This window comes from Galleria mellonella, unplaced genomic scaffold, assembly GCF_026898425.1.
Source record: "Galleria mellonella isolate WM207_F2 unplaced genomic scaffold, CSIRO_AGI_GalMel_v1 utg300, whole genome shotgun sequence".
Taxonomy (NCBI): domain Eukaryota; kingdom Metazoa; phylum Arthropoda; class Insecta; order Lepidoptera; family Pyralidae; genus Galleria; species Galleria mellonella.
This window is the reverse complement of record NW_026442068.1, coordinates 4,716,491-4,742,948: the sequence shown is the minus strand read 5'-3', so window position 1 is coordinate 4,742,948 and position 26,458 is coordinate 4,716,491. Positions and strand designations below refer to the sequence as shown.

General features: G+C 30.9%; 1 protein-coding gene across 3 annotated transcripts; it reads left to right on the top strand.

The window, feature by feature from the left end:
- The first annotated feature begins 4,253 nt into the window (after nucleotides 1–4,253).
- LOC113523367 (proton channel OtopLc-like) lies at nucleotides 4,254–24,298 on the top strand. Of its 3 annotated transcripts, none has more exons than XM_052895670.1 (14): nucleotides 4,254–4,409; nucleotides 12,312–12,415; nucleotides 17,089–17,250; nucleotides 18,367–18,531; nucleotides 20,145–20,259; nucleotides 20,725–20,827; nucleotides 21,122–21,232; nucleotides 21,336–21,784; nucleotides 21,876–21,975; nucleotides 22,197–22,369; nucleotides 22,446–22,560; nucleotides 22,980–23,134; nucleotides 23,229–23,375; nucleotides 24,095–24,298. In XM_052895670.1, the coding sequence occupies exons 2-14, from the start codon at nucleotides 12,312–12,314 to the stop codon at nucleotides 24,266–24,268; spliced, it is 2,073 nt and encodes a 690-aa protein (XP_052751630.1). In that variant the 5' UTR covers nucleotides 4,254–4,409; the 3' UTR covers nucleotides 24,269–24,298. The 3 variants fall into 3 exon arrangements, with proteins under 3 accessions (XP_052751630.1, XP_026765113.1, XP_026765114.1); XM_026909312.3 differs by having other exon boundaries at nucleotides 21,119–21,232; XM_026909313.3 differs by lacking the exon at nucleotides 4,254–4,409 and adding an exon at nucleotides 11,801–12,052 and having other exon boundaries at nucleotides 21,119–21,232.
- Nucleotides 24,299–26,458: the final 2,160 nt, after the last annotated feature.

Genomic DNA, 26,458 nt, shown 5'->3' with positions numbered 1-26,458 from the left:
AAGTGAGGTAAATTACTATGTGTATTACCTGTATTGTGGCTTGAATTATAATGACTTCCCATAACACTAATTATTATATTTCCAACATTGACTGATATTTCTTCACCAATAATGTATTTCGTATTCTCCGTGAATCCTTAACTAAAATATTTAATATCATCAACTTCAATGCCTCAGTAATTTTTCATATTTGTAATAGCTTTTCCATAACGCGATGCATTATATTCCAAGGAATCTTTTTTCTTTATCGACTGCGTATTCTTAAGGGAAAAATGGACAAACATAAGAGTGACAACAATTGACTTTGTTTTTCTCTTCGGTTACGGATCCCTAAAAAGCATATAGATGTTACCTCTCAAATAGCTAAACGTAACTTTCGCTTAAAAGGTTTACAATGTTTCTCAGTTCAGGAAAGTTACGTGTTTAGGAAGGCTAAAATTCAGTCTCGGGAATTTGCGTGCTGTACTGTAAAATAAATTAGACAGCAAATTTCCACACTTAACTTTCTAAATTGAATAAAAATGCAATTTCGTACAGATTGCTCTGTAAAGAGAGATAAGATTTGTATTCAGTGAGGGTGAGTTTAGTGATTCGCGGGCGCACAAGTGCTATGAATAGGGTACCACCTACCGTACGTGCACACGTCTGCTCCTAGTTGCATCACATGATTCACCTGCGATAGGCTGAATGCAGAGCATGCCGTCGTCCAATTTCGCGCGCTAAATTGTTCATAACGGAAGTTCATATCCGGACGTCGGGCCGCCTACGCTCCCGGCGAGATTAGGCGGTAATTACCATTTCCCGTGGCAGCGGACGCAGACAACGTTCGAGAAGAAACGCTTCTCCTCGAGTTGTTCCGCATTCAGTGCCGCCGCCGGAAGGAAACACTACAATTACAATAACCTCACTCACTTCCAACAAAATTGGATTCCACATCTGTAACCTTTTATTCTAGAAATCACCCCAACGAAACAACAAATATGTATATAGCCTATTATTTATATAACATTTTGATGGAACGTATAGGTACATATATTAAGAGGCATATATTGGAGAATATATTCCCAAGTCTATAAATTGAATGTATACCATTACCGACTCGGAAGAACTGATTATGTACGAATTGAGTGAAGTGCAGAGAAAGGTTGCGTTGTTGCGCGGCGCGCGCGCCTCGTCCTCCGATATGATTGAATAAGCGAACGCGCTGTTCCCTAATGAAACATATTGAACGTGTATCGAATCACTTAGGCGCCCGGTGCGCTTCTGCACTCGCTTTTCGGGGCATGCCAACAAGCCGTAGGTGAACCCTATAAATAACATTACTGTGGAGTCTCGTTTTAAGAGAGACAATAAATTGAATTAACTCTGACAACTTTGAACGTCAAAGGAGAGTAAAAAAATTCAACTTCATTTTACGGAACATAATTTCACGCGGCATCAGCGCGCCTTCCTTTGTGTCGCTTAGAAAATATTTACGCAAAGCTCTGCCCATAGCCACAAAAGGGAGTATCTTAATTAATTCATTAATGTCATTATAATTACGACATTTGTGGCATTTAACGTGCATTACTTTCAATCTGCTTTTTCTTTTTATTTTATTACATTTTAGTATTTCATTATAATAGTTAATATGATTGGTGGACGATAATGTATGTATTATAATAAGTGATATTTTTACTACAATAACTTTAGTAATTTGAAAGTAAATTTTCCTATGTTTTTTTTATATCCTTCTCTTGTATTTTAGATGCACAATATCTGCCACAGTAACAGCATATAAATCTGGATTTACTACCGCTAAGTTCAAAATCAAGATTTTCGACAATATTCAAGTACTAATAGGTACTCGTGCAATTTTGACTATCAAAAGTTTCACTCATTTCCTAGCATTTTCAATCAGGTTGCAGACAGTGTAGGCATAGCGTCACTAGAGCAGCTTACGCGTGACGTACAAACTCTGTGGTCGACAGCAAAGCTTTGAACATGTCCATGCCTGTAAACTAAAAACCCTGCACCTTTGTAAATAACTTTGATACGACAGTAATCAGTTCATGTACTGATAGTTACCATACAGAAATAAAAATGCAGTCAAGTTTAACTGTTATTAGTTCATTATCAAAATAGGGATATCGCGGTTTCCTCTCCATAGAATTTATTGACCTTTTTTTTCTAGAAATTTTAATAAATAAATTTAACATAAGAAATATTTGTCTAAAAGTTTTTAGATTCGTCATCATTTACCACTGCTGACAATAGTTCTCAACATATTTCGTTTTTCTTTCTCTTTAACTTAACTTTCTCTCTTTAACTTTCTTTTTGCCACCTACATACATTGACTCTGTTTTACAATTTTCAGATTCTTACTTTGTTTTGTACAAAGTTGTCTTACATTGTAATTGGTACTAAGGGTACTATTTAAGAAACCTTTTCTACCATCGGATATTGACCGTTCAAGCAATATAGATAACCCATTGCCACTACAACTTACTAATCTTTCGGAATACGTTATTACTTCTGCTGCGTTGTGATAGACGTCTAATCATTTATATCATAGTAATTTTGATAAGGTCTCTAAATAATTAAAAAAATTGTGCATATATTATACACATATTATTTGTTTATTTCATTGTAATATATTACGATACATAAAAAAACATCCCTATGTTTTTATTATTATCCTTAATAATATAATCAAATTATGTTCCAAAAAAAAACCGACTTGAATTGCAACAAAACTAATTATTTTAATTTAAAACAAAATTATTGAACGGATTTGGATAAAATTTCTATGGAATCAATTTGTGAGGATATATTTTCAAATAAAGAAAGAATTTTTTAAATTGATTTACAACATTAAAAAAAACACAACCAAATTGAGAACCTCCTTTTTTTGAAGTCGATTGAATAACATGATTAGCAGAATAGTTTTCTAAATATATAGTTTTTTTATACCACAAAGATGACAAACAAGCATAAAACACGTCTGATGGTAAACGGCCACTGTAGCCTCTGGACGTCTGTGACACTGAACTGTCACGTGTGCGTTTCCGACCCTGACGAAACCTTAATATACCCTTTTTCAAAAGAACCCCATAAACCCCATACTGTTGTCTCTAGGGAAAATCTCGTTCCACAGTCACAGTACTGCTAACAATATACAGAGAGAAATAGAAATCATTAACTTTTTTCAAAAGAAGTGTTCAATTTGACAACCAGGTGCACTGTATCAGTATGGAGAGCTTAAAATGTTTCATCATTTACAACTTTATTTCTTTGATAAAAATATAAGGTGCTGATCGAACACTTCCTTATAAAGCTGCTAATGATTTCGATGTTATCCTGCAGTCGTATAAAAGTTAGAATATTGATAATTATGTCATTATCGAGTCTAGATCGTGCTGTATGCAATATTCATAAATTAATGTTTTATGCACGATATCTCTACTAATATAGATTCTATAACAGACGATAACGTGCGTCGTCCATGTTTTATAAAGCATATTAAAATCCAGCAATGCAAATTTGTGCACACGTCACAACAGCGTCTCTTAAATAACATAATTTAGTAACTTCAGAATAATTATCACCAGCTTATTTTCAATGCAATGTCGACAATATATAATATGAATGTTACAAATATTCATGTAATAGCCATGATGCCTTATAAACGACAATACGAGACCAGAAAGAATTCTTTAGGATATTGATAATTCCAAGAATTTATTATATAAAACTGAACAATTAACGGCCTCATCATTATCTAAAACTATTCATGTGCCTAGTTATGTTAGTTTTGAAACAAATACATATATAGTTATTAATATAACTATTCAAAAATACTTGAAATTAAGTTTATTTAAATAAAAAAGATTTCTCTTCTAGTAGTACGTGTTTTTATTTATATTTAAAAAAATACGTTAAAATGTTCTAAAATAGGTTACTACTTATAGGTTATAGGTACTTGTTGTCAAATACAAATAAATAATTTGTAAATCATAAAGTAACTAAAACAATAAAAGTTTGCTAATTTATTATTTGCAGAAGTGTAATCTAATAATGGTCCTAATTAGTATTATCTCAGGTTTTAATATATTAAATCTTCGCCACAATGTGACACAAACAATTGGCGGTCACGAAGTTCATTGGCTTTACATGACAATTAAAAAATCCCACATAAAAATGTAGCTATTTTTACAGTTGACCACAAAGAAGACACAATACTAAACATTTAAGTCGTGCAACTAAAATTAATATATTTATTAGCACGGAGACGGAAGGCCCGAACGAAATCGTCGAAATTCAGTAAGTGGAGCGACGAGGATGGTGTTCACATAGTAAATTCGTACTATTTACTTTATAAATAGTTCGTTCTTTTATTTGGATTATATAACAATTCTGATTTTCTTAGGGTAAGTCTTTCCTTTTTTTATTTAATTTTAATAATCCCTAATTTATTTTTAATCGATAAATCAATAAAGGATGAAGAAAACTCTACAATTTTTCATTTTATCATAGATAACTTCATATTTTATTTTGACTTTCTGGAGAATCCTGCAAATTATTTATTCTACTTTTTCCAATTATATGAATGACTAAGTATATAGCGAAATTCCTAAAATATTTTAAGGGTATTAAACAATGTTTATGTACATATAAATAAAATCACTTTAAACATATATAGGTAGTTGCCACACCGAAACGAATCGTAAACAAGTAAAAAACACGCCCAAGCCTAATTGAAAAATAAATTAGACGTAGTATCTTATTTATAACGGTTTCTTTTTTAATGTAACTGAAATAAATTGAAGCAAATCTAATATTATTATCCAGGAGCTTTTCTATATAACATCTATCAACAGACAAATGTAATTTCATTTAAAGTAATTTATATTTAGTTTAATAGGAATTATAATTAATAATAAAAATAATAATAAATATTATATTTCTTTGCATTATGATAAGAATTATTTATTATTTTTAATATTTATTTAACTCTTAAAATTCATACTACAAGAGTGTTAGGAGAACAAAATACAGTACAGTGAGACAAGAAAAAGGTAATAAAACTCTATACCAAGTTTCCTGGCTTACATATTATTTGCTCTTTTTATGGGAAAATATTTACACAGGAGCCTTAATAGGTTGTAATGATAATAATATAATCAAAATAATAATAAAAATATTATCTATGTACCTACAACTTACAGTTAAAATCTAAATTTTTTTTAAAGATTAAAATCTTTACTAATATTACAAATATGAAATTTGTTTATTACCTTTTAACGCTTAAATGTCATGACTAATCGATATAATCTACAAGTATCAAGTAATATACAAGTATCATTTGAGATTTACAGTATCCCTAGAGCCTAAATGGTCGCGTATAACGCGGTTTCGGAGATGTTTTCTCCCCCGAACGCTCATTTTATGGAATGAGCTCCCTGTCAAAGTGTCCAAGAGACTACACCATGGGGTTCTTCAAATCAGGGGGATAAAGAGGTTTCTTCAGTATTGCAGGCGTTCATAGACTACGGTCACCGCTTACCATCAGGTGAGCTGTATGCTTGTTTGCCACATCAGTGGTATACAAAAAAAGACAAACTGAAGTAATAAAAGGCATATCTGTTAATGTGTTTTGCTCATCAATATAGGTAGAATGTCATTGAAATTAATAATAAAAACTTAATTATTTATTTCATTTAGTCTTTACCTGCGACTTCGTCTACGCGACCAGACTATATTGATTGTCCAGAATAAAAAGTAGCCTATGTCCTTTTCTGTTCCATACATTACGTACATACCCATTTTTATTACGATTGATTGGGCCATTAGTGTACCATGATATAACAAACAGACAATCTTACTTTCAAATTTATATTATTTAAAGATAGATTTTTAAAAAAGCAGATGTTCTAAATGCTTAGTTCGACATCACGCAGTATCAATTGTATAGTAGCCGATTGCGTAATCTCTAATACAATTGCCATGTTGGTCCTTAAATGTAATAAAGAAGCTGGCACAGTTTTTATCTATAAGCAATAGATTTCACTTTTCGTCAATTTATTTTGTTTCATAGAATTTATCGTTTAATAGAATAAAAATAAACAGAGTAATAGAAATAACGAAAATAAATACTTGTAATTTTATGGTTCGCGGTTATACATATAATATTTGTAAAATTAGTTATAACACTTTGAATATAATATGTACAGTACAGATGCAAATTGGAAGTGATCACGACACACGGTGTTAACAAGTGCAGAGTGCTCTCTGCTTAATATTACTTATTTATCGCACACGCAGTGTACGGAGTTAAAATGATTTTCTATCTTTACAATTTTCAAAGTATATTAATTTCCAAAGAATAACATTACTGTTTCAATAAATCTGTATTGCGGCTTTTTGATCTGGTGGGTAAAATATCTACTTCATACGAATCATTCGTATGTAATTCAATTTATTTCAATCCAGCTCAATTAATATACAAAATGTATATTATATATTCAAGTATTTTAATTTTATTGCACAAATATATACGCATATACAGTGCAAGTCGATCCCCTATTTTTTTAATGAGTGAAGATGTAATGGTAATCCCGCCTGCGCCATCGATATACTATACAACTGCAAAGTACCAGTGAGAGTCATAGGTGAAAATAAAAGCAGATCAGTTGTCTCATCGTGACGAATTCATTAAGAATTCACCATGATGGTTTCCAGGGGGAACCGCGTGGAGGTCAACCCGTTAGAGTATATTACTACCAATAGAGCTGATAGATCCCATTGCTAACAATCTTTTTCCCTCATTCCCATTAGACGGAATGATAGTCGCCATGCATTTCAGGGAATCAGTGAATGCAGGTGCCTTGGACCCATTTCTTATCTATGTCTATGGAGGAAGCCTATGTTTAGTGGACAAATAATGACTGAGATGATAATGATGATGATATACCTATTGTTTAAAAAGCGTATAATTTTATAACCATATATCAGAAAGATAAACTACCTACAAATGCTCAGCTTATAATAAATTGAAACTATTTTTAATTTCCCTCAAATAAAAATAGAATTACATAGGATATTATTATTGAACTGAGTCTTATTGAATGATATAAAAAAATTCTAGAATACGAGATAAGATACGAGTTCATTATTAACATCATAAAATTAAAACATAATATTATAAAATTTATAGGTTAAAGTTTAAAATTAACCAGAAAATATAGTCTAATTTTATAGCATTTCATGCATTATAATAATCGATTAACACATAAAAGGTCACCTATTCTCGTATACTTATACGTAGATAATATCATATTAATATAATTATTATCATAATATTATCTTAATATTAATTATCTTAATATTATCATAATAATATTAAGATAATTAATATCATAGTAGCTATGTATAATAAAATAATTAGAGCAGATCTTATTATTTATTAAAAATTCCTTTACGGGTTTTTTAATGGATGAAAATGAAATAGTGATTCCGCTTGCGTTATCGGTATTCTCTGACAAGGTACCACTGAGAGATGTTAGGTAAGGATGAGAAAGGGTTTTTTTTTAATGGAATAGTAACCCCATTTGTGCTAAAGGTATACGTGTTGTGAGAGGTGATGTGAGTATTGATAAGTTAAAATGAAAAAGCAGCCGCAGTAGTTAGCCCATTGTGATTAATACACCTGGAGTTCAGCACAATGGTTTTCAATGGGACCACGTGGAGGTCGACCTGACAGGTTATATTGTTTGCTATGCGACTATTTAGTCCGCATTACTAACAATCCCTTCTTCCCGAATGAAAAAGGGTAGTTAGCCCATCGTAATGAATTCGACTAGAATTAAGCACGACAGTGTTCAGAGAGAACTACTGTGGAGGTCAACCTGATAAGATATATTGCTAGCGATAGGACTATAAACAAATATTTCGTCTGGACGAGTCTTCCGCCGTGCGTTTTTCAAGGCACTTTCTTCCATGCACAACCACTCTTTGGAATCAACTTCCAGCAGCAGTATTTCTGACCCGATACGACAACATAACCTTCAAGAAAAGCGCATATTCCTTTTTAAAAGGCCGGCAGCACACCTGCAATGCCGTTAGTGTTGTGAGATCATAGACGGTCACTTATCATCAGGTGAGCCGCATGCTTGTTCGCCCCCTGTGTTGTAAAACAAAAAATAGACAACACATTGCATTTTGTGATATCTATGGTGCTGTTTATGCCTATATGCAACAGTTACCACTTTTCATCAGGAAGGTCGTGAGTTTATTTGCCATTCTAAGTTAAAAAAAAAAACTTTAAAAAGGTCGGCAGCACACTTGTAATGCCTCTGGTGTTGCAGGTGATCATGGACGGCGGTAGTCACTTACAATCAGATGAGCCCCAAGCTCATTTGCCCGTTGTTATAAAAAAAAAAGTTTCTTAAAAAAAATCTTGCTAATTATACTCGTAAACTTACACCAACAAGTACAAATTATAATAATTAGGTGGGTTCTATTTAGATCTGAACTCACCAGAAACATTTGGTGAAAGTATTTTCTAATTATATAAATAACCCTATACCATTTATTATATTCGTTTAATAAAAATAAAAGTACCTAAAGCAATTCTTTTGCTCAATAATCTTCAAATGCACTTTGTTACAATTTATAAAACTAGGAATAAAACGGATACGAGATGAGAGAAAATATTATTGAAATTAGTTTATTATTAAATACCAGAAACTTATGAACCTCGACTTATAGTTATACGTATAGGACTTATAGGTACACATTTTAAATCCGTAGATTTATAATCTTGATTTTTTTACAAAAATATCATTCATATTATAAGTGAGCATTGAAAAAGGATGTTACATATATCATCCTCATGATTCTTATGGAAATGAAAGATAACGCGGTCGAAGTTGCAGGCAATGGCTAAGTTTTACTATAAAATAGAAAAACGTCAAACTACGAGTAATAAGTTTTTTTTTTTATTATATTAATACTAGTATATATTCGCGACTTCGTCCGATTTAATACTACATTTCATGATGATTAATGAGGAATTAAAGCGCTAAGACATAATACAACAAAGATAAAAATTCATTTTCTCATTTATAGTATTGGTATAAAAGCGAGTTTTTGGGAATGTATGAATGGATATTTTTATTATTTCGGATTTGAATGCATTTTAATACAAGGGTATGTATTGTATCGTTTCGTATCGTATAGCATCATATCATGTCATATTATGTCGTATAAAAAAGTCGTAAATTGGAATTATTTTAAAATTTTGCCCACAACTGCAAACTTTTAAATTTTTAGATCCATTTTTCCATGCATTTTTTGTTTTACGTTGATAGATCAGTAAAAATTAATTATGGTGCAAATTAAGATAAAAAAATGAAGCACTAAATTCCTGCAAATAGAAGAGGCCTCTTTAAAAGTTACTTTTTACATCAATATTTGTAAGTGGCTTTTTGTTTACGTAAATCACAGAAGTTTAAAAGTTTAGAGTGCAGCGACATCGCACGGCATCAGGTGCGATACACTCACGCAAATATTTTATGAAAATACCAAGAATTTCAACGGTAGGGATGTATAAATATCGATATTTGTCGCGCTAAAATTATTCATATGTAGCATTATACTTTAAAAGCCAAATTTCACAAATCATACGCTAAAGTTGAAGTTTTAAACTATATATAATATATAGTAAATAAATATACACATGAAAATTTATAACTTTAAAATACTAATTAAGAATCTACGAACTAAGATTTTTATTGCTCATTAAACTACTTAGAATTCTGTGTAGAAAAATTATAACATCAAAAAGTTTAATTTACGATTATCGCCTTTAAATTATTATTAAGTATTGTCAACTTGATTTTAAGTTTGATGAGATTTAATAAATGATTCCTATAACCACTGGTATAAAGTATAAAATTTATGAGAAAAAATAGCATTTATCAACCGATTTAAATAAAGATGGAATTTCTCATTTCGGTTATAATTTTTTGTTGTTACCTCATAATTTCATCAGTTATAAACCAACTTGGAAAATTCCATTTTATCTGAAAGTTCTTTTTTAATTATATCGGTCCAGTAATTTGGTTTTTCAATTTTTTTTTTGTTTTGCTACAATTAAAATTTTTTGTTTTGTTTTGCTACGATTAAAATATTTTTTTTCGTGGAATTAAATTATATTAAATTATTTATCATTGCATTAAGTGAATTAAGAATTTGCTAAAATACGAGTAAGTAAGGTAAAATTATTTTCTTACAATGTTACAATTGCAATAACGAAAACATAATTAGTTCATTATTTTCTTTACATAGAACATATTACTGAGTCGATAACGCTCTGTGAATAATGGCTATGAATTTCAGTCAAGAAAGCAATTAAAAAATAAATTAGACGATATCGAGTAAGTATATGTAGGGGGAGCGTCGTGAGACATGACTAGGGCGCAGAGCGCGCGGTGGGTGCCCGCGCCGGGCGACGCGACGCGGCCGCATCCTAGCCAAACGGTAAACACTTTGCTGTAATCTCGAGATGAGAAAACTTTCAGTTCTCTTAATTCAGAAACTTATTCAACAACCTAACAACCTTAGAGCGGACCAACCGACGGACGCAAAACAAACAAACTTACTCTTTAATCTCACTTTGTATACATTAAAATAAAAGTACCTATTCTACATCGCAGTCGTGATATCGATGACGGCCACACTCAACATGTATGTGTTGTATATATCGTTATTCACGTATATAAAGAAGATTCCAAAGACATTAACTTAGTTGATATAAATAATTTTATACTGTCTTACTATGAAATTTAAAAAAGATTATAAAACTACATTATAAAAATTCTTATTCAACATTTATTAAAAATTTTAAAATAATTATAGCGCATAAAGGAAGTAAAAGATGTATGTTATTTATATATATTTTTAGTATAATGTACTCTGGACAATTTTCTTTAATATCGCAATATGAAACAGTTCGAAAAGAAATAAAATATCTATTAACGTTTTAAGTAAGACTTTATAACTCTACGTGTTGGAAAATACAAGACTGTACATTTCAACTTATAAAAATTGTATTATTATTATTATAAATCTATAGTAATTTAAGATATAAAATATTCTATAGTTTCTATTTCCGCTTAAAATTGTAACAAGTTTGAAATAATTTTGAGGACAAATTATTAATTAATTGTAACTAATACGAATAATTATTTTACTTTACTTATTATTTATACATAAGATTTACCTGCAAACTCCACCCTCTACATTTTATGTTGTGTTGACAAAATTTTCATAAACATGATAAATTCCATGTGTTTGTAAATCTAACTTTTCGACTTTAAAACTTTAACAGACTCATCAAATTATATTTGGATCTAGACATTGCTTGGTATTCATTACCTCAGTATGTTATATATGTTATATACATATTTTAATATTAGTATTTCACAGTCTCACAAATTCTGGAGTAAGGTGATTATGATTATTTAGTACCTAAATAGATTATCGATTTAATTAGAATACGTCTTAATAATAATAAATAATTTTATTTGCCTCAAAATAAGTTTACAATTTTCTGAAGTTAATAATTTATACTTCATAAAACGAGACAAAACCGACTATGGCTCAAAGGTGTCAGCTCTAAAAACATGAAGTAATTCTCAATACGTTGTAATAAAATACGTTGTCGACATAAACAATCAGACATTAAAGGATTATCGTATAAATGACGTAACTTGGTTAAAGCCTACGGTTGACAGTAAGTAAGCACATGGATAAGTACACAGAATCGTAACAGTTAGTAGGCTCACTTTAGCTGAAGTCGCGTGTCTCGGCCTCGAATAGCCTTTATCTAGTTTACCTTATGACAAAAAATGGGAAAATAAAATAAAAAACATTTACTGGAAGCAATTTGGATGTACCGTGTCAATTCAATTACCTACGTAGAACGCCCCAGTGTTGCCTCTGAGATTAGGGCAATGAAAAAATATTCCAGAAAAAAATATAGCAAACATTTAAGGATTTTGATAGACAGGTACGATTTATAATTTATATACTTACATATACTCTGGATTTTTTAAGTTATATTCTAACAATTATGGTTAACACAAAATCATATTAACAAAAAGTGAGTACACGGATAATCTGTAGCGGTTGTTCAATCGTAAAATATAATGAGTCACCATTGTTTGTGAGATCACAAACAAATTCCGTCTAATGAACGTACCGAAAGGCAATTTAGGAATTCAAAAGAGAGGACATGAAAGTAATAATGTGATTTTATATACTGGTAGATGAGTCCAGGCAAACGCGGGCCGCTGTGCGACGCAAACGAGTCGCGTCCGAGCCTCACCGTCACAGACATGGATACAGTGCACGAGGAAAATGACAACGATAGGTAAGATATTTACTACATTGTTATATTATATTCAGCATTATTCACATATCATCTTAATTAAGACTTTATAATCACTTAGTAAATTTATAACAATCTATTACTTAAAATTTATAATACATTAACATATATTTCTCATAATCTATTTTTTAATTTCTTAAAAAAAGATTATTTATTACTTTATCTATACTACACAGCTTTTCTCGTAGTGTAATCTTAACGTATATTAATATACTAATACTAATAATATTATAAAGAGGTAAGATTAGCTAAAATGTATTATAATTAGAAAATAAACTATATACCTATAACAAGTTGAGGCAAATAACTATTCTAATAAACATATTATAATAATTTATACCTATAATATTGTAAAATAAGTACCTACAGTTAATCATATTGGCGGCTTAATGCAAAATGAAAAGCTATTCTTTGGAAAAACACGGGAAATGAATACGTCGCATCGCAGACACCAGATAGTTGTCATAAACAAAGCGTAATACAGGCCCTAACCATTTAATTAAAGTTTCTTTTGAATTGTATTTTCTTTTGTCCTCTTAGTTCAGTTTTATCTTAAGCTTTATCATATCATTTCACGATATTTATGTTTTTTAATCTGTTATGTTGCCCCTACCTCTATGTTAGTATGTTAGGCATATTAATGTACAGATATATTCCTCTATAGCAAAATATTGTATGTTTTGTTAAACTTGATAAAAATAGATCATGAAACTTATTTATTATGGTTAAATTCATAGGTTTATATATTAAATAAATAACTGACACAAACTTTTTTAAACCGGGGAGAAAAGTATTGTTAATAGATAAGTCTAACTGCCCTATTGCTAGCTATATGTCCTATCAGGTGGACCTCCACACGGTTCATCTTGAACACTGTTGTGATTAATTCCAGTCGAATTCGCCACTATTATCCAACTGACCTGCTTCATCCTCACCTGTCATCTCTCACTGAAGCCCTGCCAGTGTATATCGATAACACAAGCGGGTTTAGTATTTTATTTACACCAATTAAAAAATTCTCTTTAAATCAAAGAACAAATTGAGTACCGCACATCATATGTTGTACGTATAATATATTTAAGTAGGTATGTATAAGTAATATCTTTGAAATATATTACAAAATTAATTTAAGGTACCGTCTCCTTATCACTTACCATTTATTTTGAGGACAAAGTGAAAAGGTTCCTAATTATAATAACATATTTTGTAATTGTTTATATCGTAAGCAAAATTACATGAGTTCATCTTACAACTGCTAGAATCTTTTTTAAGTATGACTTTTTAAATATTTGATCTCGTTAAATACAAATTCAAGATCTGATATCACATAAGACCCATTGAATTGGGATATTGAATACTTGTTCCAGTTTAACTAGTCCTAAATAAAAAATATTAACGTATATAACTGATTGTCCATTCCCTCTATTTATTTATATTTTAATTTAGATAAGTAAGCAGTATATATATATAAATGAAATTGATTCAAAACACACCCGACATTACTATGTCTAGAAACAAGAATTAAAGAACAAATTTTGAAACGAAATTAATAAGCGAAGCTGTAGGTGGAATTCTTTTTTATACTACAAAGGTGGCAAACAAACATACAACCCGTTTGATGATAAACGATCACTGTAACCTATGGACACCTGCAACACTAGGGCTGTTACGTGCAATATACATATATATAGTCTATTATTACTACTATAGCTTTATCTCACGACTTTGTTCATACGAATATAAATAAAAAAGTAGGATCATTTAGTTTATTCAAAGTTACATAAATTAATATGACTAGAATTTTTTATTTTAAACTAAATGATGTTGAAAATTTCATACATTATTTGGCTTTAGTTATATGTATGATTCCAGATATACGTCTGTGGATAGTAAAATATATAATTACTTTCGTACGTGGAAGACAATTCGTTATAACAGTCCACTGTTGAACATACCCCCCCTCCCCCCCATGAAAGAGGGTAATGCTAATAGTTGCCAAGCTTGGCAGGCGGGTTTACAACCGTTGATCTTTGGTAATACTCGTATTTTAAGAAGGACGTTGCTGCCCATTCCTCGACCTTTAAGTTTCCTTAGTCGCTTCTTACGACATCCACGGGAAAAAAGAAAATGCGTAAATCACTAAATAGAAAAGTATATAATACGTTTGAAAAGAATGAATAAAGTCTCGCGTATATTTTGATATTCAGAAAAGGTTCGAGTGGATACAACTCAGCTTAGAGAGACATTTCCGGCGAACGGATGCACATTTTGGAGATTTTGCGCTCAACTATGCAGTCCAAATAGTTCAATATCTACACCTACAGCGCCATTTCCCTAAATATAAAAATCACAGGGTGCCGCAATATTATTTTATTTAATGATTTTATGCTGTAAAACTTTAAAGCAAATAGATGTAGTATTTCATAACATGTGGATATAACAATATTACCAAAAATAACTGTCTATAATATATATAATTTTTTGCACTGTTAATTTTATTCATAAAAATTGCTGAATATAAACCGAGATGCACATTTTCAATAATAAAAAGAAAAGCAATAAAACTTTAATAGTATTAATATTAAAGTACTAATAAATTTTAATATTGTGGTATTTTTTAATTATTAATTTTGCTAAAATAGACAATACGACAAAATGTTATTCAAAAAGTAATCATATACATAAATATCTCTTTATAATAATTTAAGACTGCGTTCTACAAAAAGCAGACTTCAATTGTCCCACAACTAGTTATTTCCATTTTAAAACTAAACTCCTGTACCAATTTAATAAAATTTATATAGGACCTATCTATAAGTATATTCTTTCATATAAAAAAAGAATTTTTCAAATCGTTTTATAACTGATAGAGTTGTACAATTGGGAGGGAGACTTTGTACAAAAGTCGATTGCTTGGGTACCTCTGTCCCATTCGTCTTTCAACCGTGAAGCAGTTGTGTTTGCATGGCTGTGTTTCGGTTTGAAGGGTGGGATATGGCGTGAATTTACTGGGTACAGAGGAATAACACCTGAGTCCTCAGGAATGGCAACGCATGATGGGTATCATGGGCGAAACAGTATGTACGTGTACTGTTATGTCCATGGTACTGCTCATGTCTATAGGCGACGGTTACCACTTTCCATCACGTGGACCGTCAGCTTGTTTGCCATTCTAAAAAAAAAAAATTAATTGAGGTAACAAAAACATTACAACCGAATTGAGAATCTCCTTCTTTATCAAGTCAGTTGAAAATAGTTCTTGACACCTAAGTATAACGTGAGTAAACAAACAAGCGGAATTTATAATTAGACCCCTATGACTAATGAATCATCTGTCTGATGATTAATAATTTTACACCATAATTTACGAATTACTAAGTTTGAAAATATTTTAGTCGTAACACAATGTTCTCGACCAACCACCAGTTTTATTTGATCTAGGTATTCGGCTTTCATTTTATCACTATCAATTCTTGTTCTTTGTAACTTAAAAAAATTCATTTTTTGTCAAGGTTTTATGTATATTTCTCCAATTGGCTCTATCCTAAACTATATTATAAAGGTAATAAATATTCACGTTACTTGATTTGACAAAATGAGTTGTGCATTTATACATATCATCCATGCTGTGTGGTCCCGGCATAGAATGGACTAACCCTTTCTTTCCCATGGGCTTCGTATGAGGCGACTAAGGGAATTAGTCAAAGGATGGGCAACAGCATCCCTCTTACAATAACACCAAATCTAATCGCATTTGTCAACCCGCTTTTCAAGGGTGACAATTGCTGGTAAAGCTCCCCTTATTGGAGAGGTCTATGTTTAACAGTAGACAGTAAACGGCTGACATAATGATAATGATGATAATATATCAGCCAAATTACTGGCACAACATGATTTCATACAGGATCGGTAAAGCCGATCGTTCAAAGTTATATCTGTTTATATAAAGCCGTGCTAACCTGCCTCTAGGCATACAAATTTAGCAGGAACCCTACCGTAATGTCTGTAGTCTATAAAATCAGCGAAATTTATCCTAAAAATATTCAACACACTGTATATGAATCTAGGGAAATGTAAAATACATATACACCTACAAAGAGATTTCGGTGCAGCACAAGCTTCAGCAATATTTATGACGTTTGATAGACTGCTTTGTACTGATATTACCTACGGCGTTATGTACGCAACAGATATTTACTTAACTTTGGAAAATATTTTGTTTTTACGAGATATTTATGTACACTTTGAACATCGATAGAAGTGATGTACCAATATAATACATTTGCTATTTCTCGCCTTTAACCGAGTTTCTACAGCGATAATAAAAAATTGTTATAAGACGTATTATTAGTAATTTTTTACATGCACTTTCTTAATGACGTAATCTAAGAAAATGTTATTTCAGTAATCTATTACTGATTTAACCTTTAAAAAGTACAAGACAAATTATTATACTTTATAACAATTTTATCTTTTACAATGTTCAGTTTTGGGTATAATTATATTTATATCTGTTTAGTTTCTTAAATTATTAAAGTAAATCACAATAATAATAAGATCGCCTTCTGTTTTTACCTAACGGTTAACTTACAGCATGAAGCTCGCTGTATGTAAAAATATGTAAATATGCAATAAAAAAATTATTTATGGTGCAGTGATGAATCTTCCTATTCGGACTTGGGGCGACTCCGAGATCGCACCCGCGCCATGTTGGAGACTCCCGCGGAGCCGCTGGTGCAGCACGCACATTCACAGCCCAACAGCCGCCGGATGTCTTCTGACATTGAAAGCAAGCTCGCAGCTAACCTTAATACTAGGTAACTAATCAAATAATATTTATTTTTAGTATATTGTATATTACAAGAAAAGATAGCATTAGTTTGTGAAATATGCCACTGTGGCAAACAGTTAGATGAAGTCGCATTGTAAAGGATTGTTTTGTATTTATATGGTACAAAACTCTTTAGTCAAACATACTCAGTGAAATGTGGATCATCTTTAGATAATTTGGGCAGCGTCCACTACAAGAGATATTGCAAACGTAGATATTAGATATTCTTACACCAATTAAGTAATTAGAAGATTAGGCGAAAAAATTTTGGTCGAAATTTTAATTCCATTTACCAAATTCTACGCCAATTCTCTTAAGAAATTGAAGACAAATTTTATAGCTTTAAATAAAAGACCTACAATCTACCTATATCTTCATAACATTTCTAGAATGTACAAAGTATAAAAAAATATTCTACAAATACATGTAACACTGACGTACATAAAAAATATTCGAGTCAAAACTTTAGTCAAAGGTTAGTGCGCAAAATTTGAGTACAACTGATCTCTTACTCTATTTTTAACAATTTAAAGACTATATTTGGAGGATTTATTTATCGTTACTATTATAATGTAAATTATACACGTTTTATAACTAACCTTATACTTTTTAGAAATAACAGTTTAAGAATACTTGTTGTATACGTTTTCTTAGAAATTGTATCTAGCTATAACTAGTTACTTTATTTACATCACAATATATACTATATTTAAAAAAACATATGCATTTGCAATGATGATATTATGGCATTTAATAAATTTCATAACCCATGTTCTGCGCTACATACAAATAAATAATATTAATTACATATATCAATAGATATTGGGATTGTACTCATACAAAGCGAGAAGTATTACTATAGTAAATGTACACCCAGGTACAAATTTCGGTACAAAATTGCGTATGGATGAGAACATCTATAGTTTGTGTACCTATGACATCGATGTTGATGACGCACGCACGTCAGCCCGGTCACGTCAGATCGGTGGGTTCAGTATATATTACGCTATAGACTTAAACTGTACAATGCCTCTTCAAATTTAAGAGAATTAAATCTGTAAATATCTAGCTGGCTAGCTAATATGACTACATCCACACATAGACGACCGTCAGCAATCATCGCAGCATTCCGGCGGCCATCGCAGGCGCTTGCATTATGTGCCGCAACGCAGCGACGGTTCCTGTCCGAGCTGTCACCACACTCGCGAGCCTCTGTCGCCTCCACCGTTCACGAACATCCGCCTTCCGCTGCAGAAATTTTGGGACAGTAAGTCTAATTGTTATTCGGGTCCAATTAATTTCTACCACTGGCTTTTGTTTCTGATTCCACATTGCCTGCGGCTTACTGTTGGCTTATCTTAGTGAATCCATGAGTATAATGTGGAGAATTATGAAATAAAAACATATCATTTGGTTTATATAATTGCTGAAATTAGCGTAGGTTATTTTGGTTATCTAGGTACTTATGTATATATTTATAATAGGTACCTATGGTACCTAGGGTAAGTATTATATAACCTTAGATCATGTATAACCATAGTTAAAATAATTTTCTACATATTGTGCAACTACCTCAAGTAATGATGTCAGAATAATTAAAAAATAACATTATTATCTGAAAATGACGTTTATTTTTTATAGAAACAATATTTTCTCAACTTGTAATAGATCTAAAATAAAAATGGCATCTATATCTTTCTGTATTATTCTCTTATCTATATTACTATATAAAAATATTATAATGTCAAATATGAAACATATTTGTTATCCATCCAAAAATAATGACCTCTTTGATCTTATATATATATATATATATATATATATATATATATATATATATATATATATATATATATATATATATATGATAAAATAAGATCAATACGATAAATCATTTCAAAATCTCTGGCCTTTTCTTATTATAAATCTAATAAGCAAAGGCCAGAGCTATTTAGAATTGAATATAATCCAGTTAAATAACATTACAGCGACCTCTTTGTACTGCCGACAATGCGTAGCGCCTACAACGCGTCAACACTGTTCAAAAGCACACCCTTTATTTGTTAATAGACAGACAGGTTGACAATGCCTCTGTGAACATTCAGTCCAAACACCTCCACATGAATGTAATTAAAATGTGGAATTGTTTTCAATACATATACTGGTGACGCACTCAAATAAGCGTAACCGATGCTTATAAATTGATCTAATCAGCTACACATAACTGTTAATATTATTAAACTATTCTAAGAGGATAGTGATTTCATTGTTTAGATTTATTACGTTACGTCGACTATTAGGATTGTTATTTACAGATTCTCAAGTTTCATTCGTCTTAGATAGAGACAAAATAACAACCTATGATACACTTAATTATTTCCTGGCACACAGTATACCTATCTCCTTATCAAACATGTTATAAATTATCTATAAAAGCAACACTGTTGTGTTTTAAAAATTATTATTAAAATAAAATATTATATATTAAAAAAAAATTAAGCAATCAAATTCAATCAATGCACATAATAAAATCGTACATGGAAGATATATAAAAAAAAACTATTATAAGGGGGCTTTATGAATGCAATAAAACTCAAAACAATTATTTTTAGAATTTTTGTCTGTTTGTCTGTACGTTTGTTCACGCTAATCTCAGAAACGGCTCGACCGATTTGAATGTGGTTTTCTCTGATGAGTAGCGGTTTGCTCCACTTAATATTTAGTAATTATTTTATTTCAATCGGTTATGAACCGAATAAAAAAGTTATACCAATCTAAAGAATCACATATAAAATATATAGACAGTGACCAGTTACAATTTTATTATATGTATTGATTGATTTAAGATAGTATACTAATTATTACACTCTCAATTTGCAGTGAAGCTCTGAGCAAAGCATTATCTGCACTATATGCCAAGCTGTTAGTTGTTCTTGGTCTAGCTTTTCCTGTCACTGAAGTTATCGCGAATGGTGTTCCAAACGCATATTATCAGGTACATAGATTTAATATACTAACTCACCGGATTATTTCTAATAGGTGCACTAAACCGTCAGGGGGAAAGGGATTGTTAGTAATGCGAACTACCAACCCATTTTTAGTAATATACCCTGTCGGGGCGACCTCCACGTGATCCCTCCTGGAAACCATCGTGCTGAATGTATCACGATGGACTAACTGACCTGCCTTTTCATTCTCACCTATTATCCCTCACTGGTGCGCTACCAGCGTATACATTCCTTTATCATCTATTAAAAAACCGCCAGTGATATTATTTAGAAAACTGAACAACTATCACCAAAAAGTTGGCTTTCGGTATTACTACTAACAATGTACATCATTAAATTATGTATTGTTTAATATTTTTATATATAATTATTTTTATAATATATAATCATTTTATATATAATATATAATTTCTATAAATTTCTATAAATAAAAATAAATTTTTCGTTTTCAGGGTTTTTACTTGTATCTTTATTTAGTTTCACTTCTATTCGTAATATTTCAATATGCAACTCTAATGCGCCAGAAAGCTGTAAACCTAATTATACATACCTACGGTAAGTCATAAATTATTTTTAGCTCGTTTAATCTAAATAACTAAATGGGAAAATAAAACAACTACACACTTCAGTAATTAGCCACATTTGCTTTACAAAATGCGACATTAAAATCACATCTTGTTTGCATAATTACAACTGCAAAGAATATTGCCTTCTTCAGTTTCCATTCCACTAACGTTTTTAGCCATTCGTATTAATGTACCGGAAAATTCCTCTCCAAATATGTAAATACAGATATTGTTAATTATCACTAACGATTAGTGTTTTAACCATTTAAAATATTTACAGAAGACCCTGAAAAAGAAGAAAAAAATGGCAAAACGACGCCTGGCGAGAAACTTAAATTGAAGGAGAGCAATATATCTCGTTATGGGAGTTTCTATTTAAGACTAGGTGCTATTGGTAAGCGATCAAATATTCATTACTTTCTTATGGCTACATTTTTCTTATACCTACGTTTGTTATGTACGACTCGACCATTTTAAGAAATTATTAATTTTTTCAGCTTTCGGTATTGGCTCTATGGTATACAGTGGATTAGAATTCGGCGAATATTTTGAGACAACAGATCGTTGCCGGTCCGTTCTTGCTGTTATAACTCCTGGTCTGCGAATGACACTAACACTGGCGCAAATGCAATTCATTTTTCTTACAAACAAAGACATCGAAGCTGGCAGTTACAAGTTGATTCAGAGATTCGGATTTATGCATATGATAGCCACCAACTTGTGTGAATGGTTATATGTTCTGGTTGAGGAAACGAAACACGAGATACATCACTTAGAAATTCATCATATTTCGAACAGCACCCACCTCAATGACACCTCTGAAATTCCTTGTCAAAGATCTAACATTATGGGAACACTTCTACAAAACGCATCTCCTTTTCTTTTTCCATGCACCATTGAATATTCTCTTATTTGTGCTGTCATTTTATATGAAATGTGGAAAGAGGTACTACTGCTATACTGAACATAAATATTTAGATTTAATATCATTATATATTTGTAATATATTTAACTATAATCATGTTTATAATTTTTAGGTGAAGTGTACGCCAGAGGACTTTGAAAAAAAATTTAACTATGCCAAAGCCAAGTCACGTAATAATTCTGTGACACCTGAGAAAATTCTTCAACAATTCGGTAATACTGTTACTTAAAAAATAGAGATGACTTCGTTAATCTAACTTGATTCTTGGTGAAATCAATTTAGAAAATAAATTTTAATACTTTTAGTCGGTCTTGGTGTTTCGGTTTGTGCCCCATAATAAATTCATCGTAACTTATCCTGTCTTAAAATTTTGTTTTACGTATTTTATTACCGCATTATGTAACTATTCTAAACATTTGCTTTTATTTTACAGCGGGTATGCTAGGGGTGAGTTCTCCGCATGGGAGCCGCGCAGCTCTGCATCACTTCTCCGTAGACTGCTCACATGCACACCGTGGCCTCTTTGGTGGGATTCTGCTTATCGTCATCACCATTATATCTCTCATCATGTTCTTCGTGTTAGTGAACAACCCCGATACCGTCAATGTAAATAGTATTTTATATTTTTTAACAAATTATTCCACTACTAACTTATCATTAATCACTTTATTAAAAATTTCAGGATGCTATATTCGAAGTCAATATATGCGAGTTAGTGCTTTATTCTTTGACTCTCATAGCTGCAGCGGCTGCTCTTAAACAAATGAGAGTACTACCGTATAAAAGAAAATCAGAAGGTATTTTAATGATCTCTTTAAGTTACTTTTATATAAAATGTACAAACTTTATCTAAAACAAAAACATAGCCAATAAATATCGAAAATAAACACAGAACAAATATATAAAGCGTAGGTAAATGTAAAGAAAATGAAACCGTGGCGTACTAATGAGAATTTTGCAAATACTTAACGTAAGAAAAGTAGGTATAATTTGAACTACGCCTTTTTATGTGTAAGTACATTACCCGATATATTTGCCAAATACTGACCCAATTATCTTTTAGAATGAAAGGATTTTATTCCAATTTGACCACATATTAATTTTGCCAGGATTAAAGTCGCATTTTTGTGAAACAAAATCTTAAATTATTTCAGTAACATGAAATATATAAAGTTAAATATTTATATATACATACATATATAACTCACTTTTTCAGCGGTTCTTGGACTAGACACATCGCTCCTGATCCTTGCGCAATCGGGCATGTTCGTATATTGTATGTTCAGCTTGATAGGCTGTCACCATACTTTACAGAGCGACCAGGGTGCAGGCCTCACCGGCTTTTTCTCAGAGTTTTTATCCTTGAATCAGGTGGGTACAGAAATTGTGTATCTTTATTTATTAATTAACATACCGTTCTAATTTTTAATCAGAATTATAATAATACCTATTTTTTCCTTTGCAGACTATATTACAATCTCTGTTCATAATAGATGCTTGGTGGCGACGTAGTACCACATCAGAACAAAGGCGAGAAAAGCCTGGACGACAACTAGTCACATTCCTACTCGTCGCTAACATGGCAATGTGGGCTATTAACACTCTTGAGAAAGTAATGTACATTCATTTTACCTTGATAGAAATAGCAAACAAATAGTGTAAATTTAATTAGACCTATAACTCACCTTAGCTGATGACGATGTATGTTCGTTTAAGTACTAAAAAACTATCTTCTTATCAAAACGTATATATATGGTATAAATACAAATAATAACAATATAAATAATACTACAACAACAATTATATATATATATATATATATATATATATATATAAACTTGAATGAATATATATTAAAACTGTTTGCTACACTTGCTATATAATTATTATTACAAACAATAACTCTACACCAATTAATAAAAAAGTGAAGCAGCAATCGCATTTCGATTTAACTATGTATACATCATAATCAAAAACATTTTTTTTTGGAATATAATTATAATTTTCTACATTAGTACTAATATTAGTAGTATAGTATATTTTTCGCTCTAGTATACTTTATTATTCGCTCAAGGAACTGATAACCGATATGGTTAAATAGCGTCTACTAAATGAGGTAAACTAAAATCTGAATCAGTCAGTAGACATAGGCGACTAAGACGGTTTTTTATGATAGTCTTTAAAGGAAAATGTTCAGAAGTAGACAATTAATGTTTAAAATGATGATGCAGTGAAGTAAATTAAATCAACAACGTCTCAATATTGATTGCGAAATATAATATCTGTGCTGAATAAAATGCATAAGTAATTGCTTAATTATCTCCATTACAGAATCGAGCGGAGTTCAGGCCAGCTCATCTGTCATTCTATGGACCTTGGGCGTGGACTATTATCACACATGTCTCTATGCCACTCGCCATCTTCTACAGATTTCACTCTACTATATGCCTCTTTGAAATATGGCGACACAGTTTCAAGAATAAACCAATATACTTGGATGTATAAAATTATAATTAATAAAGTATATGAAATTTTTCTTGTTTTTTTTTTTACTTCCAAATATATCAATTTATAACCTGCTCTTTTGTATTTATCTAATAGGTTTTGATTACGTTGAATAGGTTTTGATATGCCAAATTTCATGCTGTTTTTACAGTTATGGCGATAAGAAATAAACAGATAAACTGGCATGTATAATACTAGACATATGTAGAGTTATGATTAGATTGGTATCTATTTACGTTTGATCTTACAAATTAAAAATAATACATTATTTTGACCACTATCTGTAGAAATATTTTTATTGTCTGAATTTAATAAGAAACAAGGTCTTAAAATACTCATAGTAAATTTGATCCTCACAGCATCTTATAAATATACAATGACAATTTATTTTTTCTCGTTAATTTCCAACATGGTAGACATCATGTTTATTCAGATAATGTCACCATGAAAACTTCACATGCCTTATCTAGGGTGCCGGCGTTATAACCAATTGACCGGCAAGGTTTAATTATTTACATTTTGCAGGCAATATATTTAATTGAACTTACTGGTCTATTCAGTTGAGTACTTCATTAATATAATGAACAAGACAAATATCTGGAAACAAGCCTAAACCTGAGTTAATTCTGAAAAATAGCCTTCCTAAAATATTGCCTGATCAAGAATAGAACTTATCGCATCCAAATCACCTGGAAATACTTTTAAGGGAAATAACGTGTCTAGCCCAATGCTAATAAGGCATATAAGTAAAAAAAAATTAAAATGCTAAGGTATATTTTTTATGAATCTTCACATGTAATTAAATTTAAAAATCATACCAAATATAGAGTAATAGTAATAATAATATAAAGTTAATTTTAAAACTATATGATCGAATAGCCGAAACAAGAAAAGAATTGTAACATTTATTAATTGCATATTACGTACAGCAGCCACAGGTATACATCTAAACAGATTATATTTTAATATACCTACTAACTACCGATATAACTTACGTATATTCTAGTTGATTATTATTTAATAATTATTACATTTAAATATAATATATGCTTTATTGCACTTAAACAATACATGCGACGATTAGTTTAACAACTTGTTAGCAAGGGAGGACTTATCTCTGAAAGAGATCTCTTCCAGCCAACCCAGTATAGTTAGAGAGAAAATAATTTAATTTGGGTAATTTAGTGCAGGAAAGGTACCAGTAAAAATAATGTAAATACAACAAACACAAATTGTGAATAAATATATAAATAAATAAATAAGTAAATAGATAAATGTATATACATATGTATAAGCGCATAGAATTCATTCAATTCAATCATGTACTATTGGTTAAAAGGTGTGAATTCAGTTTTCTTTTGAAGGAAGTAATGGAAGGACTATCGCGTATGTCAGCATGTACTTACGAAACTTTTAACTATCTAAATCGATGTCGCAAAAAAATTTGCCTTTCTACTTACATCAAAATAGTCTAAAAATATTTCAGACATCCATTTAAAATGGTTATAAAGATATTTATTACTACATCAATGTCTACATCCATAAATTAAAAGTCTCTGTATTATAAAAAAGCAGACAGCAAAAAACTAAGTACATACCACAATTCGTTAGCTTAAAATTTACCGAATGAAAATCAAACCTAGCATTTCATTTATACAAATTAACATACCGTGCTTATTAATGCCGTTCAGGATGGCACATTTTTAAAAATTAAGGTATCTATTGTCGTCACCATAAATCTATATCTATGGTGTAGAGCACGATGTGGAAATTAACTCGAAACCCTTTGTCCTATATAATAGTGATAATGCGATTGCAACAATGCCGCGAATTATCTACATTAATTCAGTAAGTAAGTAACTATAGGTAATTATCTAAATGTAGAATATGTCATGATGTACTAATACCAAAGAGCATAGTGTGTTTCTCACAAAGCATATGTAAACTAAGGGAAATAATGTAAATCTTGTAAGTGATATCGGTTTTTCATGGTCATCACAGTTGTCTGCAATATGTTGTCTGTTTTGTCGCAATTCATATCTCGAGAAATAGTTTCGTTTCGTATCAGATGAACTTATTTTCGATACTAGGCATGCTTATATATAATGTAAAGCAAACAACTACCTGACTGTCAAAGGCAAATATCTTGAATATAAAATTGATACTGACCGGCACTAAAACTTTTTGCAA